At 38.4% G+C, this 20,280-nt stretch overlaps 1 protein-coding gene across 11 annotated transcripts in view; it reads right to left on the bottom strand.

Moving 5' to 3' along the window:
* The window catches only part of Herc1 (HECT and RLD domain containing E3 ubiquitin protein ligase family member 1), a 162,602-nt gene that overhangs the window by 68,623 nt on the left and 73,699 nt on the right, over positions 1-20,280 (bottom strand). For 10 of the 11 annotated variants that reach the window (XM_036192321.1, XM_036192314.1, XM_036192311.1 and 7 more), the window contains 9 exons: positions 16,420-16,688; positions 10,589-10,804; positions 9,726-9,846; positions 9,248-9,485; positions 8,975-9,159; positions 5,072-5,227; positions 3,322-3,428; positions 2,665-2,775; positions 1,186-1,362 (listed from right to left, as the gene is read on the bottom strand). In XM_036192321.1, the coding sequence (XP_036048214.1) occupies positions 1,186-1,362; positions 2,665-2,775; positions 3,322-3,428; positions 5,072-5,227; positions 8,975-9,159; positions 9,248-9,485; positions 9,726-9,846; positions 10,589-10,804; positions 16,420-16,688 (1,580 nt within the window). The remainder of the gene's footprint in view (positions 1-1,185; positions 1,363-2,664; positions 2,776-3,321; positions 3,429-5,071; positions 5,228-8,974; positions 9,160-9,247; positions 9,486-9,725; positions 9,847-10,588; positions 10,805-16,419; positions 16,689-20,280) is intronic. The other variant, XM_036192315.1, reaches the window with a different exon arrangement.

The following is a 20,280-nucleotide window of genomic DNA, read 5'->3' as shown; positions in this document are numbered from 1 at the left end:
AAAACCAACAAAACTTAAGAATGAAGCCACATGAAATTTAACTAGCTAAGTCTAGGACACCTAAACGGCACAAGTCAATATTACAATTTGGTTTCACCAGTTGCATGGGGTCCTGTTAACAGTTTTACTATAATGCATGACACACAAGAATCAAAGAAGTAGACTGAGTACAAAAAGGGAATTAATATAGCAGAGAAAGTCCTGCTTGCAATCTGGCTTTCAGCTGGCACTGGGGAACTTGACCAATAAACTATTCCTTCTACTGACTGGAAAATAAACAAACAACAACAATAACAACAAACCCAATAATAAAAACAACAACCTTCCTTAACTGATAAGGCTGGCTTGCTGTGCCCACAGTGTTCTTCTAAGTAATAAGACTGAGGTCACTTACCATCTTTCCTTCTGGGAACCTAAAAAGAACACATGCCATGCAAAAGGTAATAAATAAGGCTGCACCTAGTAAAAAGCCTTCGGTGATGTATCTCTAACAGCTTTCACAGGCAAAAACAGGACATATCTGAAGGTATATTCTCACTAATAGGGGAACTGTGAGCTCTGTGTGACCCCTTTATTTCACATGCTTTTAACATTTCATTTTAAATGTAAGGCAATTTTAGACTACAGAAGTGTTCCATGAATAACACAGTTCATGTATCTCTTTTACTCAGCTTCCACTTACAATACCATGACAGATCATCATTTACATAAAACAAAAGTCTTTCCAAAGGTTTCATTTTCTTAAAGAACCCAAAGAAATGGGACCAAAATTCTTTCTTAAATATTTTTTTTTGAGATTGTAATATAATTACATCATTTCTCCCTTCCTTTTCCTCCCTCCAAACCATCTGATTCCCTTTCTTGTTCTCTTTCAAATTCATGGCCTCTTTTTCTTTCGTTGGTGGTGGTGGTGGTGGTGGTGTTGGTGATTGTGTGTGTGTGTGTGTGTGTGTGTGTGTGTGTTCCTAAACACATAAATACAATCTATTCAGTCTGATATTGGATGGCCAATTGGTGTGCTTTTCCCTGGAGAAGACTGTTTCTCCTGATCTCAACATTCCTTAGCTGCCTGTAGTTCTTTGTCTAGGGTTGAGGCCTCCTGAACTTTCCCCCATAAACATGTTTTTTAAAAGACTAAAAGTACAAAACAATAACAATAAAACAACTACTAAGAATTCTCCTTACCTTCCACTGATAGCACCCAGAAGTTACCCCAGTTGACGCCAATCCATATCCTTTCCCTCCACTGCCATGAGTTAAAATCTGTCCATTTTCCACAATGCAACACTGAGCTTTCTCTGGATCAAAAGAGACTTCTTGAATGGGGAGATTTTCATCTTCTTCCTCCAGCTCTCCTTGCTTCTACCAGAAAGGTGGCTGGGTCAGTTTTGGGGCATAAAAAGATCTCTAGTACATTCCTCGGCTTTATCCCACAGATATTACATACCTATCAGCTTTTAGATATTGTGCAAAGCAGTAGGAATACAGTGCCTATAAAGAGCTTGTTGTTTATTTAGGGTACACAGAGACTAATCAAGTCAGTTACATAGTGAGACTGGAATCTAGGCTTTTTGTTTCAGTAATAACTAGAAGCTTGGGAAGGACTAGAATTGATGGAGCACTAAAAATGATATTTTTAATATACTAAGTATGAGATGTCTATTTGGTTATCATTCAAGTGTGAGTTAATATAAGATAGAATTTAAAATTTAGGCATAATGGCATATAGAGTCAAATAAGGCTTCTTTGAACATGGAAAAGAGAAGAGATGTGATTTGGGGGTGGGGTGGTTAGGACTAGGTCACATGACAACCTAGAAGAATGAAAAGCCATTTTCTAAGGTGGAAGGAAAACTGTGCAATGTGGAAAGTTAAGCTAAGACTTTATGTGTATGAAGTAGAATCTTATTTAGAAGGTAAATCAGTGGAGCCTCATGGCTACAAGGATGGGTACACAGGAGACCCAAGTAAGATATGGACAAAAAGACAAACAGTGGGCCCTCTATATCCCAGGTTCTACATCACAGATTCAACCAACCAAACACTGGGAAGAGATCTGTACTCTTCTCATCACATAGGATATATGGGACAAAACTCTTTACAAGCTTACACTGTATTAAGTATTAGAGAACCTAGAAATGATTCAAAGCTTACGGGAGAACTGCATTCATCATGTATAAATACCATACTACTTTATATATGGGACTTGAACATCAAATGATCTGGGCAAGCTTGGATGGTCCTAGAACCAATTCCCTACAGATAGTGGAAAACAACTATGAATACAATGTTAACACTTTATGGAATTTGGCATCTGGATGGGTGATAAGTGATTAATAAGAGTCTGAAGAGAAAGTGAGAAGTAAGAAGTAGCCGACATGAAGTTCACTCCTTTGAGAATCTCAGTAGTGAGGACAAGAAAGATGATCAAGAAGGCTTCACAGAAAAAATATGGTTTGAGAAGTGAGGATGAGAAAAAGCATGCCCAGAAGACTGGGATGAGAAGTAGTCAGTGGAAAAGACAACACAACACACAAAGAGGATGTGGAGTAAACTCTACAGCAAGGCCCCTCATAGTAGGACTTTATACCCAGCAACAGAGATGGGCACTAGTGTATCTACATATGAGGCTTAACAACACCTTTCAGGGGGAAGAATTGATTACCTGTAGTTTTATTTCTTGTTCTTTTTCCTTTATTTGAATAGCATGTTTGGCCTGAGCAATGGGAGTCTCCCACATACAATCTGACAGAAGGGAAAATAAGCGTTCAACAACCTGGTGTATTGAAAGCAAAGAAAAATAAAATTTATAAAGAGAAATGTTACATATTTTTATGAGCTATCATATACTGTAATATTCAATGGTACATGAAAATTGATTATACTAATATCTAACAGCTACTTCTGATGGTTCTATCTGGAATACTTCTAATTTTACAAGATCATCAGCTCACTACAAAATGGCTTGTTTTTGTTTCCTTTCTAGATACAAACATCTGTTTTGGTTTTACTGTCTCACACATTTCTCTCTCTAGAGGCCCAATCTACTAAGAAATTCTAGATTGTCCCTTCCTTTTGACTTTACATGTATTTTCTACTCCTCTATTTGTTACACCCCACAATGTTTTCTTCCCCTTCCTTAAGAACGAAGGCTAAAGAAAGCAGTCTTAGAAGCAGAGACTATACTTCTATGTATAGTCTCTGTGTAAGTCTCTATGTAAAGACACATTTGCAACTAAAGAGACTGTAGTGATTCTCAGTTTTGGGTAAATCACACTGCAGATTTGAAAAGCATTTTCCACCAATTAAAAAATATACGAACCTGGGCCATTTGGTCATCTTCTACTCCCGATTCACAAGCTGGTAGCACAGCCTCAAGGACATGAAGTGCAAGGAGCCTCGTTCTTAAGTTACCAACGAGAGGAATGCCTGGGGAAGGGCAGCAGACCAGTCTTCTTGTTATCAAAGTAACTGGCACCCAGAGTTAAAATTAACTTCACATAAAAAATTTTTTCCTAAGGCTACAAAGCAGTGTATAAATGAAACAGACCTGCATTTCAATCTATTATTAATTCTGGACCCAATCTATGCCTGTTAGTATATATACGTACTTCATGTACATGTTTCAATTTATGTCTTTATTGGACAAGTGCTACAATCACATGTGTCAGAGGTAGAGTATGTATTTCATATACATTAATCCTAAATTCAGAGTCTGAATTATAACTCAGTTTAATGAGGAAACAAAGGTTCAGAAAGTTCAATAATTTAACCAAAACTCCATACTTCAGTAGAAGTGGAATTTTTAAAAGGTCTGTGAGCAATCTAAAGCCTAAGCATATGCTCTCACCCCCTTGCGCTAATCCATTTCCATTTTCAGAGCTTGGTTTGGGTTTCTGTTTGGTTTTTTTTGTTGTTGTTGTTGCTGTTGTTTCTTTTTGAGGGGAGGTGGTTTTGAGACAGGGTTTCTCTGTGTAGCCCTAGCTGTCCTAGACCTTGCTCTGTAGCCCAGGCTGACCTCAAATTCACAGAGATCCACCTGCCTCTGCCTCCTGAGTGCTGGGATTAAAGGCGTGTGCCACCACTGCCTGGTGACTGTTTTTGGCTTTTAAGATTTCATACATGTACATATTATATGTTGATCACAGTTACCCTTCAATGTACAGTAAATAGTTTGTACTCTTCTAAAGTTAGAAAAGATACAGACAAAATTTTGGTACATGTACTCTTCTTATAGACATGACTAATAGTATCAGGTGAAAATAATTGAGTATCTTTTACTTTATGCTTTAAAAACTGATATAAACTTCACTTCACTAAAGGGAGCTCTAAATTATACTAGTTGATAAACACTGCTGAAGTATATGGAGACTATAAACACATATAATAATCTACAACATGGAATACTAGATTATGATTCTGCATGTTTCAAACACATTAAGGAGGGTTAATGAAAAAAGTTCTAGAAATGGGTAAAAATGCTCAGTGCATTGAGCTGTATACTTAAATGGTCAAATTTTAATTTCTGTTATATATATTTTATCAAAAATGTGAGGAAAGACCAGACTAACAAATGGCTATCAGTAACAGGTATAAGATTACCAGACTTACAGGCTGGAACTAGGAATTAACCTTATACAGAACTGTCAGGACACCACAAAAACAGAGGTCACAATCAAAGCAGCTGAAATCACATTATGATAGAGGGAACAGAAAAATTCAGCTCTGCTCTGACAATCTAAAATGAGGTCAATCTTGTATCAAATTATATACTATATACATCTCTATTTATTTTAAGTACATTTTATAATATGGATAAATAGGGCCAAGTTCTCTAGATTAAATCTTGATTTCTCCAGCACCATTTAGCATTACTAATTCTTTACCAATTGTTATCTCTGAAATTGATATTTTCTATTACTAATTCTTTACCAACTGTTATCTCTGAAATTGATATTTTCTATCAATCAAATAAATAATCAAAAGTCAAAGAAGAAAAGTCTTGAAATCACGATCAGGTGTCCAGTGTTGTTAAAATTCTAGCATTATCTTAATAAAGATAACAAACATACCTGATGAGCACTTCTGAGATGCTATGTTTAGAAGTACCTCTGTCCATTTAGGGGAAGCCATTTTTGATTGAATTGCTTTTGAAGACACAACTCTTCGAAGAAAAACTAAAAAATCCCCTAGATGGAGTTCAGCTGCATGTTGTTTCCTAAGAGCAGCTAAAAAGTGAAGAGATAAATTTACATTTTAACTGAAAGGCAACTAGATACAGTTTACTTATACTTATCCAGCTTATACTTCGATTACATTAAGCACAAATCTAGTTCACAGTCTAGGTTTTCAATAAAGTTCCAATTTTTGAAAACTAGAGAATGGAGAAAGGTAAAAACTGAAATGTACCCTGATGAAATGTCTTTTACATGTGTGTAGATGAGTAAGCATACTAGAATGTGTATGTGACTGTTACTCTTCATTATCAACTTGACAGGTTTTGGAATCACCTAGGAGATGCACCTCAGGCGTTTCCAGAAGTTTAACTGAGGAGAGAAGACCCACCCTGAATGTGGGCAGCAACCATCCCAGAAGCTGAGCCTCGATCCCACTGCCCCCCTGCTTCCTGTATTTGTAATAATGTGACTTTCACATGCCTGCTTTCTCACACTCCTGCTGCCATACCTTTTCACTCTCAAACCAGAACTCAAAATAAATCTTTCCTACCTGAAAAGTTGCTTCGTATTGGGTATTTGGACACTAATACCTAGTATAATATACAAGTACTTATTTTATCCAATTTTTTTTTAAGAATTGCTATTTCAAAAAGCAATGTATAGTCAGTCAAATGTAGAATTCCAGTATATAGTGTTTTGGGGAAGATGGTCTGTAAACCTCTAAAAGCGTATCAACAAGTATATATTTACAAGTGTTTGACTAGGAAGAAAGTTCGTAACTTTTATTACACTTTCAAAAACAGAAAAACTATGATTCTTGCTCTCCTGCCCAATATCTAAGTATCATATTTCTAAGAGATCTTATGGTGAGTTGGCTCAGTGAGTAGGAGCATTTGTTTGTTCGTTCCCAGGGACCTTCCTGATAGCAGGACCTTAGTTTGTTCCCAGGGCCCCTCATGGTAGAAGGAGAGAACTGACTCCCACAAGTTGTCTTGACCTCTACATTCATGGAAGCTTTCCCCTTAATTGCCAGCAAAATGAATAAATAAATTTAAAATTAAAAAAAAAAAACCACCACACATTATGTTCTCAGATCCTAAAACAAAACAAAACAAACCACATACTAGAACTCAGTCTGGTTTACTGGAAGCCAACTCCATGTATACGCCCTTCCACACAATCCTGTCCTAACCAGTAGTCTCAGTTTCCAGACCAGCATCAGCATCAGCCTTTCTCTTAGGATAACTCCCAATGTCTTCCTCTACTCTATCCACTTTGAGACCCAAGAATGAATAAAAAAGAAAAACAATGTAAGCAGAGCACCAGAATTAATCTCTCTCTGCTTCCTGACTTTGAAGCCACGCAGAACTTTCCACTATCCCTATAGCACACACACATATCCTTTGTTACAATTACCTTTCACATTTGCTTATCCTGGCACTGTCCCATGCAGAGGAGGACTAGATTTGCCAGTAAGGCAAAAGCACAGCATGCCAGTTCTCAAGAACACAACATCTGTAACAATCTGGAGACAATTATCTACGGTGTTACTTTCAGAGAGATTCTGGAATGCTCCATTAAAGACTACAAAGAGAAGTCTCCTGTTAAAGAGAGGAGACTTCTGCAAAGGGATATGCTGCTACACTGACAAGACCGTCACAGAAAGGAACATCTAGCAGAGACGACTTCTGTTGTGCTGAGATGGAAAAACAAGACTATGACAGAAATAAACAGCTGGGGACAACTGGAGAGGAAACTAAGAATTACTTCTTTACATTTCCTCCAAACAGTACCTTGTCTCTTTACTTAAATACAAAACAATTTTTTATAATATTAATTCAAAGAACACAGAAGTATCAGCCTGTCCTGTGTACTTCTGTCTCTCAGTCTACGCTGTGCCCTGTACATCTCTTCAAGAGTCAGTTCAGAGGTTAACTCTTCTAGGAAGCCTTCTTTTATCCCTTTTATAACGGGGGTACTCTATCTCCTACCTTGAGCAAGGATTTCTAGAATAAAACATTAAATCAGAGCCATGCGTAGTGGTGCACCCCTGTAATCCCAGCACTCAGGAGAAAAAGGGTGAAGCAGGAGAATCACAGATTCAAGGCCAGTTTGGGCCTGGAGACCTCAAATATAAAACTGGTTGATAACACCCTAATGATACACTCCTAAACTTAAATAAAGGATACACCTTCCTTGTAACTATGTATTTTAGAAATATTGGATGTTCTTCATACCTAAGCAGCCTGATTCTGAATGACCATTGATGACTAGAGTTAGTCTCCTTCCCAGCCATTTTCAAAACTGAGCCCTCTCTCTAGGATAACCAGAGGGGAACTGACATGGCTTTATTTATTGTTATACACAGCAAAACTCAGTCTTGGAAAAACTGTGTTTTCTTTACTGGATGGATACTGAAGGATCCCAATTTTTGTTGTTTTCTTAGATAGGGCATTGCTATGTAACCCAAATTGGGCTGGAATTGATGTTCTTCTCTGCCCTAACCTCTATGGTGCTAGAATTCTAGGCACACACATATCAGCACATCTAGCTAAGGGTCCAATTATCTTGGGGCTTTATAGGCTAAGAAGTAACTCTGTAACTTTTCCTAGATATTTCTTGTGAGCATCTTGCTCTGCACAGTATCTGTTTACAGGTTTGATTCTATCCCGACTCTGTATCAATGACAACAGAGGCAACACTTTATCATTTTGCATCTGTTTGGTATTTTTTCTCTATTCCCTCCCCCACTTAAGTCAGCAATATTAATATGATCTAAACACCATTTCATTTCAAATATTATCTATTAAACTATTAAATATTAACAACCACTAACCCTTCATTATGTGCCACATAATGTTCTGTGCTTACACACAGCAAGTTCTTTGGTCCTCACAACAGTCTTCACAAGCTGGCTCTGTAGTCACTTTACAGATGACAGGACTGGAGAAAGAATGCTGAGGAGCTCGCTCTCCTCTGTCTGTCCACCTAACCCAAAGGGACTTTAAAGGCTCCTGGAGCTACTCTAAGAATGACACATGGTGACTCATAATCTTTTCAGAATAATGACCAATTTTAGACCTTTATTCCTGGATTAAAGAGGGCAGTAGTTATACTGCTTCAGGTATAAATTCTATTGGAAATAATTACCTTAGCTGCATATTCCATGAAAAAAAATAATGAAAGCCACTGCTCTCTGTTCTTGAAGTTCCTGTTGCTGTAGCTTCTATGATATCATGAACTTAATATGGAACTGTGAGCCAAATAAAACCTTTCTCTCCTAAGTTGCTTTTGCCAAGATATGTTACAACTGGAAAGAAACTTAAAACCATGTTCACTATAAAACAAATGCTGTATCAGCAACCAGAATTTATACTGGCCAAGTGTAAGAAAGTATGTGGTTAGTTTAGTTCTGGTTATAACCCAGTTGCCAACTTATCAAAGCCCCTACTCTCAGGGAACCACTCACGTCAGGACTGTGGTTAGAGGAGATTTGTTAGAATTATATAACTCAGAAAGCATCTTAGCCTCTCCTCAGGTAGCCTGGAGAAATCGGTCACTGAAAATCTACATCCCCAGAGCCAAGCTGAGCAGTAGTGTCAAGCAGCAGCAGAGTGAACACAGCAGAGGAGGCTCAGTCAGAAGTTCATCTAAATCACATGTATGTGCAGAGAAAGGGTTGCGAACAAGTAGAAATCCTTCCTATCTTAACAGAAAGAAGCCGATCTTCTTATATACACACTATGGAGACTCAACAAGTATCTGTATGTAATGAGAAAGGAAAAAAGCTTACACTACCTCTGAAATCTTTCTTTTCAGTTTCTCCACTGGAGTCAACTTTTTTTTCTCCTTCTTCACCTTCTTCTTCTCCAAAGGAGGCCATAAATAGTACACCAGTTTGGGACAACAAATTCTTCAACTGACTACAGAGTAGATCCAACAAGGACTGGACTACTTTGGGGCTCAGTTTATCAGCATAGGTTCTATGTGAAATAAGAGGAATAAAAAGGGATAAATATTGCAGAAAAAAACAGGCCTTGTGTAGTTCTTCTACGACCTTGTAATACTTACCCTGTAGTGATGGCTAGAATCTGGAGCAACCTTGTGCTGGCCACTTTCAAAGCTGTGCTAAGCTGAGAAACACCAGTCTTTGGCAACAATTGCAGGGGCTGTCCTAACATGGTATCTGTGCCACATAACTGTGACAATACATTCAGCAGACCAGTGGAGATTGCCAATGAAACATCCACTGGCTGATAATGAACGCTGAGGGCAAAAACTGTAACCAAAAGAAGACGTTGCTGGGCTTCTATTTAAAAAAAAAAAAAAGACAGTTGTGAGAATCTCTTTGAAATAAATAAACTTCTTTGAAACTAAAATAAGCTTCTCCAAACCTTAAATAATAATATAAAGAACTATTCAATTTTCAAGTATTTTGCTCATTTGTCACTTGGTCTACTAGTGTTAAACACAAAATAGAGTCAATTCTCTGTCATAACCTCAAGCCAAAATGGACATCCTTCATCTTTGTTTGCAGAAAGACACTCACCAATATGATGCTTATTTGCTTGAAGGGCCCTCTCTAGAGTAGCAGACAACTGTTGATAAATCTTGTGGACAGCCACCTGGATTTCAATCTGAATATTTCTTTTAGCTGCTCTGATCCCATCCTAAATTACACAGTTACTTTTAAAATCAGCAATGATAATACCATTTTGGAAAAAAAAAGAAAAAGTAACAACATTTCATATCACAGTATATGAAAGGCTTATAACAAAACTAGTTTAAAATGATTGGTAGTTGACTCTGTGTAGTACTCCTTCCTTCCAAAGCAACTTTGCCTATCTAAATAAACACATAAAATTAACAGTTTACAAGTGCCAGGTAAGGTGGCACACACCTTTGATCCCAGCACTTGGGAGACAGAGGCATGCAGATCTGTGTGAGTTTGAGGCCAGCATGGTACACAGTGAGTTCCAGGACAGCTAGGGCTATGTAGAGGGATCCTGTTGCAAAAACAAAAACAAAAACAAACAAACAAAAAAACAGAACAAAGCAAAAAGTTTATAAAATGAAAAAAAGAAACAGGAAGAATAACCAAGTCTAAGATATAGGGTATTAAAATCCATATTCCCAAATTCCAATTCCTATCTAGCTCTACCCTATCCGGGTATAGATTAATAAAGCTGAGTCAACAAAGAATCCAAAAGCACAATAGTATGATTGCTTACCTAATCCTAAATGTATAACTTACAAACCTATCAAGACAATGACAGATCTTGAGTAATTTAAAAGCTTTTAGAATTTTAACCTTGGTCATACACATCACTAAGTGCCACACCATCCAGCTGGCTATGTAAAAAGATAAGGAACTGAACACAGAACAAGGTGTTACTCACACATGTCACTTACTTGATAGTGATGCAATCGGCCACTCTCTCCTTTGGCTCCTGTGTGTCCAACAGTGCCTAAACCAAAACACCCTGCTAGAAATTGCAGCCTCACAGACGTGAGCAGAGTGGATGACTGAAAGCCTGAACTTGACCTGCTTCCTGTCAGCAAGATGCTACCCTTCTCCTCCATGCCGGACAACAGAGTAAGGATCTGGTGAAGTGCCTCCAAACGAAGCTTGAAAGAAAAACATTTGAGAGTCTGTCACTAAACTTAAACATAAAGAATTCTATATAGCACAGGTAATATGTTATCTAGGACAAAGAAAGTCTAACATTTTCTAGGAATCTGTTAAGATAAACATTTTTATTATTGTTTATTAAATCAAGATACATCTAAAGCTTCTTTAAGACATTTTAATATAAAAGAAGTCACACATACAATGGGAAGAGTAGGTTTAGGTAGGTTGGTATTGAGGACTGAACTCAGGATTTGAAGTGCTCCGATGCTAAACAATATACCCCAGTTTTAAAGTAGTAAATGTAGAATCTGGAGCCAAGGTATCAAAACCATACTCTTCTGCACTGTGTGTGTTCTTAGGGAAGTCAATGGACTTAATGAGTCACAGCTCTTCAAGTGCAAAATGAGACTTAACAGTTCAGTATCTAACCTACTCAGAGCGCTACTATGAAGTGCACACAATGGAGAGGTCAAAACCACATGGTTTCATAAGCACAAGCAGTAAGTACATTATGTAGAATGAATACTCTTTAGCTTCAGAATCAGAAGTACTTCTCCATGGTTTGTCCAAGGCTCACTTGAGTTTCTGATTCTACCTTCTTTACACACTATTAAACTACCCATCGCTCAGCCTACCCTTCTTTGAAAAATAAAACATGAGTTACTACTTTAAAGTGGTTCTAAATTTACAGAAAGTTATAAAGACAGTGTTTGCGTGAGGCAGTGATCTCAATAATAATGATCATGATCATAAAAATCAAAGTACTGATGATCAACTCTGAAAAAGGCTGAAGATGCTTTACATCCAGCAACATCAAAATCTCAGTCAAGATTAATTCTTTGTTTAACTGAGTTTAAGACTTATTCTACTTTATGTGTATATGGTGTTTGCCTGAGTGAATGTATGTACACCTTGTGCATGCTGGTGCCCATACAGTCTATTAGAGGACATCAGATCCCTTGAACTGGAGTTACAGGCAGTTTTAGAACCACCTGAGTTATGTAATGGAAACAGAACATGAGTCTCTGCAGCACGTGCTCTTTCTTAATCACTAAGCCATCTCTCTAGTTCCCAATTAGATCAGGCCAGCCAGAGCTATCTCTAGAATAAGTAAGGGAGGAGTGAATAGGGAGAGAAAAGAACAACAAAAGACTAGATCTCAATTTTAGATTCGATTCCCACAGTAATGACTACTACAGTAAAGACGAGCAAAATTTGGACTAAAAAAATCAACCTCAAGACCAGGAAAATGGTCCAGTGGGCAAGACTTTTGCTCTGCAAGAATGATGAACTGAGATGGGGTTTTTTGTTTGTTTGTTTATTTGTTTTTTGTTTTGTTTTTTGAGACAGGGTTTCTCTGTGTCGCTTTGCGCCTTTCCGGGAACTCACTTGGTTAGCCCAGGCTGGCCTTGAACTCACAGAGATCCGCCTGGCTCTACCTCCCAAGTGCTGGGATTAAAGGCGTGCGCCACCACCGCCCGGTGATGAACTGAGTTTTAATCCCCTAACACTCATACAAAAAGCAGGGTCTGTGGATCTGTAACCCCAACATTGGAGGTCAGAAACAGGTGACTCCTAAGAGCTCACTGGCCAGCTAGTCTAGCCAAAACAGAGGTTCAGTGACAGCAATAAAGCAGAGAGTAATTGTGGTGGTTTGAATAAAAATGGCCTCTATGGGCTCTTAGGGAGTGGTACCATCAGGAGGTGTCGCCTTCTTGGAGTAGGCATGGCCTCATAAGAGGAAGTGTGTCACAGTCTTCCTGTTGCCCTCCTATTTGGATGTAGAACTTTCAGCAACTTCTCCAGCACCATGTCTGCCTGCATGCTGCCATGCCTCCTGCCATGAAGATAATGGACTAAACCTCTGAACTATAAGCCAGCCCCAATTAAGTGTTTTCCTTATAAGAGTTGCCATGGTCCTGAGGAGCCCCCAGCTAGATCAGGCCCTCTGGATAAGTGAGACAATTGAATAGCTTGATCTGTTTGGGAGGCACCCAGTCTGTGGGACCAGGCCTGTACTTAGTGCATGAGCTGGCTGTTTGAAACCTTGGGCTTACACAGGGACACATTCTCAGTCTGGAAGGAGGGGGACAGGACCTGCCTGTACTGAATCCACCAGGTTTAAATGAATCCCCAAGGGTGTCTTGGTCCTGGAGGACATAGGAATGGAGGGGAGGGGCTTGGAGGGAGGTGGGGGTGGGAGGGGGGAGGACAGGGGAACCCATGGCTGATGTATAAAATTAAAACACATAATAATAATAATAAAATAAATTAATTAATTAAAAAGTTGCCATGGTCATAGTGTCTCTTTAGAGCAATAAAACCCTAAGATATCAATAGAAGGCAATATATATATTTTTGTTTTATTTTTCGAGACAGGGTTTCTTTGTGTAGCTTTGTGCCTTTCCTGGAACTCACTCTGTAGCCCAGGTGGGCCTTGAACTCACAGAGATCCGTCTGCCTCTGCCTCCTGAGTGAAGGGATTAAAGGCGTGCGCCACCACTGCCCAGCAATCAATATCTGACTTCTTGTTCTGGCCTCCACAAATGCATGCTGGGATCATACACTCACACACGAATCCATCTCATTAGTGTACAAATTTTCTTTCCTCTTTGATAATTGATACCAAAATTGTTTTAAAAGAAATTCTTTAGGATTTTTCAGTATATGCTTGATTTGCATATCTATTTTATATACCTACAGTCAGGACTGAGTAAAAGTTTCTCAGGTTAAAAAAAAGAGGGGAGGATCATAAATGGTAATTGTTCAAGAAACCCTGAGCTAAGACTGCATTAATCTGAAATAGTATACAGTCTTCATTTTTCACAACCATGACAATTTGGAAGTAGTCTTTGTATACCTTATGAGATGTTCCTAAATTTGGATTTGCCCCTTGCGCCCCCAACACACACTTCTCATCATTAGACTAGAACTCGGGATTTGGGGAAGACAGCCAGAGAGTTCAGTAATCTCATATTATAGTAAGGATACATCATATCCACATGACTTATGACTAATAATATTAATCATGTTTGCTTTAAAGTTCTATGTGCAAGATTTCTAATATCACTTTTCTTTCCTCCTTCCCATACCTTGTTAGAAGCAAGTCACTAAGTCCAGCCCACTGAAAAGAGGAAAGGATTTAATTTCTATTGGAGGGAGGAATATCAAAGAATCTGTGGACATGTTAAAACAATCATTAATAAACCTTTGAGGGTTACTCTGTGACTATGCAAAATCCTGGGTGTCCTAGTTTCTCATGAATGTTTCTATTCAACAGTGGGTATGCAGTAGTTTGAATGTAATTGCCCCCCATAATCTCATAGGGAATGGCCCGATTTGGAGGTGTGGTCTTGTTGGAGCAGGTGTCATCTTGTAGAAAGTGTGTCACTGTAAAGGTGGGCTTTCAGGTCTCATATATGCATAAGCCATACCCAGTGAGACAAACCACTTCCTATTGCCTGCAAGTCAAGATGCAGGAAACTCAGCTCCTTCTCCAGCACCATGTCTGCATGCATGCCACCATGTTGCACCAGGATGATGATGGACTAAACCTTTGAAAATGTGAGCCACCCAAATGAAATGTTTTCCTTTATAAGAGTTGCCACGGTCATGGTGTCTCTTCACAGCAACAGAAATCCTAACTAAGACAGAGAGAGTCCTTACTGAAGCAATCATTATTGTGGAGATTTAATCACTAGTTTTTTGTTCTTGTTTTCTTTTCCTTTCTTTTTCTTTTAATTTTGTGATAGGGTTTCTCCTATGCAGCTCTAGTCAACCTGGTACTAATTATATAGCCTAGACTAGCCTCAAATTCACAGTAATCACAGTGCCACCCCCTAGTGCAGGGATAAATGGTACAGAACAGAGGCTGTGAGAGACAGCCAATTCAACCTCGCTTCTAGGAGAGGGAGGACTTACAATTATTTTGTTCTGAGGCAAAAACTTTAAAATGAATGGGTGGGGGTTAAGAGGAAGACTGGGGGGGTGGGAGGAGGGGGGAAGAGGGGAAATCTATGGTTGGTATGTAAAATGAATAGAAAATTTCTTAATAATAAAAAAAATAAAACTTTAAAATGTTCTTTTTACCTGATTCAAATAATGTCATGCTGCTTTCACTAAGAAAAGGATGTCAAACTTCTTAAGTGTACACAGTGCATTGTGGTTACTCTTTCTATGCACGGTATTCTAGCTCCCTCTCACTCATATTAACTCAATCTCCTCCACACCTGCCCCTTCCCCATATTTGTTACTTTTAGTTTTGCTTTATGACCTATTTTGTCTATGTGAACATGATATTGGGGCTGATGATTGGAGCCTGGGTATGAAGACCAGTGAGCACACAACTGAAGCAATGACTCCTCCTTCCCACGAATCAGCCAGTGGGAGACAGACAGTTCAGCAGAGAGAGGTAGGGTCCCCTGAGTCCCTCCTCCATCCTTGTACACTTATTAATGGGCCAAGTCTTGTGCAGAACCAGTGTAATCATTGCAGTTGGTGAGATTCAAGACGGCAGTGGCTACTCATTGCCCAGAACTGCCATTTTGCAGGCATTCTCCCTGTCTTCCAGTTCTTATGTTCTTTCTAACTCCTCTTTAGAAACACTCCCTGAGCCTTGGAGAGGATGGTATAAATGTCTTCTACAGGGTTGAGCACCTGACTGTCATTGATTGATTGATTGATTGATTTTGATTGATTTCTCGAGATAGGGTTTCTCTATGAAACAGTCCTGGCTGACCTGGGCCTCACTCTGCAAACCAGGCTGGCCTCGAACTCAGAGATCCACCTGCCTCTGCCTCTTGAGTGCTGGGATTAATGGCGTGCACCACCACTGCCTGGCAATTTATTCTTAATACCTTTGATAGCAATGAGTCTATACTGTTACTGGAATTTTGGTATCCCTTTGTGCTTGCTGAACGATACTGGGGAAACTGGGTCTCCTCTTGAATTTCTTAATCTCACTAATAAGAGAATTTAAGAATAAACTCAAACGGAAACTCAAAAAAAGAAAGAAGAAAAGGATGCTAAAAGCTCAAGTGAGGGCTAAGGAGACAGTTCGGAGGGTAAACAGTGTACTACACAAGCACAAGCTGGGACCCCCCAGCACCCATATAAAAGCTAGGCCTGAAGGCATATGTCTATAATCCCAGTGTTGGGGGTGAAGTGAGGCACAGAGTCTAGCCAAAACAGTAAGCTCCAGATTCAGAAGGGACCTTGTCTCAAAAAAATAATAACAAAGTTGGACCAGCAAGATGGTTTAGCAGATAAAGGTGCTTGCTGCCAAGACTGGGAGCCAGAGTTCAAGCCCCAGAACCCACATGGGAGGAGAGAACTGATGCCAGCAAGGTGTCCTAGGAGCCCTGTAGCACATGAAACATAGAGGAGGACGCCCAATTTGACCTCTAGACTGCACACATCTACATGCATCACATCGAATTGCAACACACACACACACACACACACACACACACACACACACACACACACCGGGGGACGGGGGAGGCAGATATGAAAGAGAAGAAAGGGCAAAATGTTTCCACAGAATTACATATTCAATGGCTCACTTTTGGCTTTCCAAGTCTCTTATGAGGAATAAATATCAACAACTTACTTCTGCCCTTAGTTGTTGCTGCTCCATTGCAATGATGGAGGCCTGGGGACTTGTAGACATACTTTCTTCGGGCTCCTTAAAACCTGGAGCATTCCCCACATCTCCACTCACAAAACTTACAACATTTTCAATCAATGTGTGCACTCCCAAAGACTTGGTAAGGTCAAAATCAGACTCAAAGGAGTAAGAGGAGTTGTACAACCAATCTCTGGTATGTTTCAGGCGAGTCCAAGAGTCACTCAGAGATTCCAACTGACTATGCATAGGACCTACATGAAAATGGGGAAAAAAATCATACATCAGCAGCAATCAAGTAGAGAAGAGAACACATTCTCAAACTAGATGAGTGCTGAGTGCTACTATCATACCAAGTGGTGAGAAATGGATACTCATGTTTGAACATAAGCATGCATTAAATGAATGTGGGCAAATGCTTTGATAAAAAATAATATAAAATAAAAACAAAAAATTAGAGCAATGTAAGAAAATAAAGAGAAAGCCTCATTGAGTGTCTATATAAGCGCTTTAGCAACACACTACCAGAAGAAAATAAATGCAGAAGCTGCTCTCAAAAATGCTTAACTAAAAACACTCTGCAGTATTATACCACATCATTACTCATGAGCAACAACAAATGGGCCACTTAGACTCTATTGGTAAATCCCACTGAAAAAAGGATTTCATCTAACTTGACATCAGCTACACATCTGCAGTGACCCATTAGCAGTGAATGTACAAGGGCAAGTAAACTTATAAAAAGGAGACATAAACATCACTTGGGGGTTTCACTAACATAAGGAGCTCTCTCACTACCTATCATGTGCATATTTACCTCAGGTTGTAAAGCTCCTATAGAAAGTAAGCAAAGTTTCACAAACAAGAACATGTGGTATCTACTGTACAAAACTATACAAAATTATCAGTCGTACTGCATAGCTAAGGATTATTAGCTGCTGGTAAGTATTTTTAAGTTAAACCTTTAAACATCAAACTCTAAAATGTTAGAATATAAGAACCTAAATCATATCAAATGTATCTTTAAATAAAAAATATATTCATGTCCTGCTCATATACTTTGTCTTTAAACATTCTCAGGGATCTAATTACAATTTTTGGTTCACAATAAACATTTTTGTCATTGTTCTATGCATGACCTGCTTTTATATTTATATATTTATAATATTTTAGTATAAATGTAAAACTGACAAAAACTGGTATCAATTTGTTTTTCCAGCCCATCTTTTCCTATCTCCTAAATTTTTATTAGTCTGAAGTCTAGGCTTCTTATTCTCTTCTTTTACTGTTAATGAATTTTGTCTTACATGTACTCTAAACACGGATAATGTTTAACTGCAGTAATTACTTTGCTGGAATGTTGCTGGATGGTCATGAATATAAAAGCCCAAAGTTGACTGAGGGTGTCTTTCTGGATTATTCTCCATGTTGTGGCTGGCAGATTCTCACATTAAACCTATCGCTCAATGTTTTGGCTAGTTAGCTATCCAGCTTCCTCTAAAATTCCCCTATCTCTGCCTTTCTTGCACTGTTACAGGTAGGCTGCCAAACCTAGCTTACCCTCAGGTGGGTCCTGACGATTCAAACTCCAGGCCTTAAACCTGCACTGCAAGCACTCTACTGATTTATCCACATGGCCCCAATTTTAGCCAATTTTTACTTTCTAAAACAGTATTATTTATGTAATCACTTTAGATATATTCTTTTCATGCAATATAATATTGCCAACATTAATCCAAATTACTATATGTAGCCATGACTCATTTGTTTGGCTGCGATACGATATCCTATCATCTAAGCATACCAACTTTATATATTAGGAATTCATTTTAAGGTACATAACAAAATACATATTAACAAAACTGTACTTGTTAAATTATACCAGACAGAAAAGTTTGGAAAGATTACTACTTACACACTAATGGCCACAGAAAAACATACACTAATATAATACTTAGCATATAGGCTTGTTTTTTTTTTACTATACACTGATGCCAGTTAAATCTCAGGGCTTTAAGATCAGATATGGAAATCCATAATAGGGAACTAATATTATGAATTATTAAATATCCTAGTAAAAATAATTCATACAGCAAAGAGTATATGGTTTAAGTACCTTTTACATTTTCATCAAATATTCTTTTTCCAATAGCTTCTATGTGTGTGTGTTGGGGGAGTATGCGATATACATGGAGGAGTGAGTGGAGGCTAGCACATATCATGGCCCATAAATGGAGGTCAGAGGACAACCTTGGATGTCTGTCCTTGCCTTCAACTTTGTTGTTGCTACTATGTATGCCAGATTAGATGGCCCACTCAGCTTCATGTGGGTTCTAGGGATCTGGTCCCGGTTCTTCACAAGCACTTTATCCATGAGCCATTTCCAAATCCCAAGAATTCTTTATAATAAAAGCTCCAGGGACTGGAGATGAAGTTTCACAGCAGAAAGCTTGCCTAGCATGACAGTAAAATCTTAGGCTCCATCTCCAATACAGAGGGGAAAAAAATCTTTTTTTTTTTTTTTCAGTTTTACAGAGATGAAAAATAACAATATGAAAAAATTTCCAAGTTATATATATAGCTTTCATATAATATAGAAAAAAGTAAAATTCACGGGTATATAATGTTATTAAGTAAAAAATATTTTTTAAATAAAGCAGAAACTTAAACAAAGACACCCATTTCTCATTTTCTTAAGCAGTTCTAACTGAAGCCTTAACCAACAAATGTCAGTTTTTAGTTCCTCTGCAGTGGGCTTGTTTTACTTAATAGCAAAATTTCAAAATAAAGGACTCTTTGTCTCTTAGCACATGTAAGCTACTTTTCAGAACAAGTCCTTAATGTCCACTGTCCAGTGTCAGAACCTCAGAAATGAAAGACACTTGAAGGACTATCTAGTTCAGTTTCCTCACTGAGGAATCAGAGGCTCAGACAGATGGATCTGCCAATTATTCACAGTGATTCCTTAATTCTGTGTGAAGTAGCTTTATAAATTCCTGTTATTTAATGACTCAAAATTCACAGATCCATGGAAATTTCAATTGTTTGGTTAAATATATAAAGGCTCAACCACTAATCTAGCAACAGTGAACTGCCTTTATATATAGAACAGTCCATGGAATTACTGGCCATGCCCAAACTAAATCCTTTCGGAAAGCAGGAATCTGCAAATTTTTCCTATTATGTGTCACACAGTAAACAGTCCAGTGGTCCATAAGGTCTCTGCCACAATTGCTCAATTCTGCTACTGTAGTCACACAGTCCATAAACAAATGAGTATGGATGTGTTCCAATTTTCAAAAATGGTGAAAGGTCAGACTTGGCCTACTAGTTACAGTTTGAAAAATCTTAAAGGACAAAATTATTGGATATTTGATTCAAATAAACACCTTATGAATAAAACATATGAACAGGAAAGATACCATACCAAAGCACTGCAGGGGCATGGTGTGCACCAGTACTCAGGAGGAAGAGACAGGAGGATCTCTGTGAGTTCAAGGCCAGCCTAAGCTACATAATGTGTTCCAGACCAGCAACACAGTGAGATTCTGCTTCAAAGAACAAACACAACAAGAAAACAATAACTGGGATAAATAAAATAATTACCACTGAAATAGTTAGTCTGACATAAAAAATACTTCAGAGCCCCCAAATTTAAACATATAAAAATGAGAGACAGAATTTTATTTCGTTAAACAAACTATTAAGTTTGGGTTGTTCTGTATTGTCTGATCTCAAATAGTAAATCCCATATCTGAAGATCATATCAAAGGCTTCTACACTGTAATTGAGATGAAGCCTAATGCTTACTACTAACTCAGAGGTGACAACTAAAGAAACAGTTTA

The sequence above is a fragment of the Onychomys torridus genome, chromosome 7 (genome assembly GCF_903995425.1).
Source record: "Onychomys torridus chromosome 7, mOncTor1.1, whole genome shotgun sequence".
Taxonomy (NCBI): Eukaryota; Metazoa; Chordata; class Mammalia; order Rodentia; family Cricetidae; genus Onychomys; species Onychomys torridus.
This window is presented reverse-complemented; position numbering and strand designations above follow the sequence as displayed.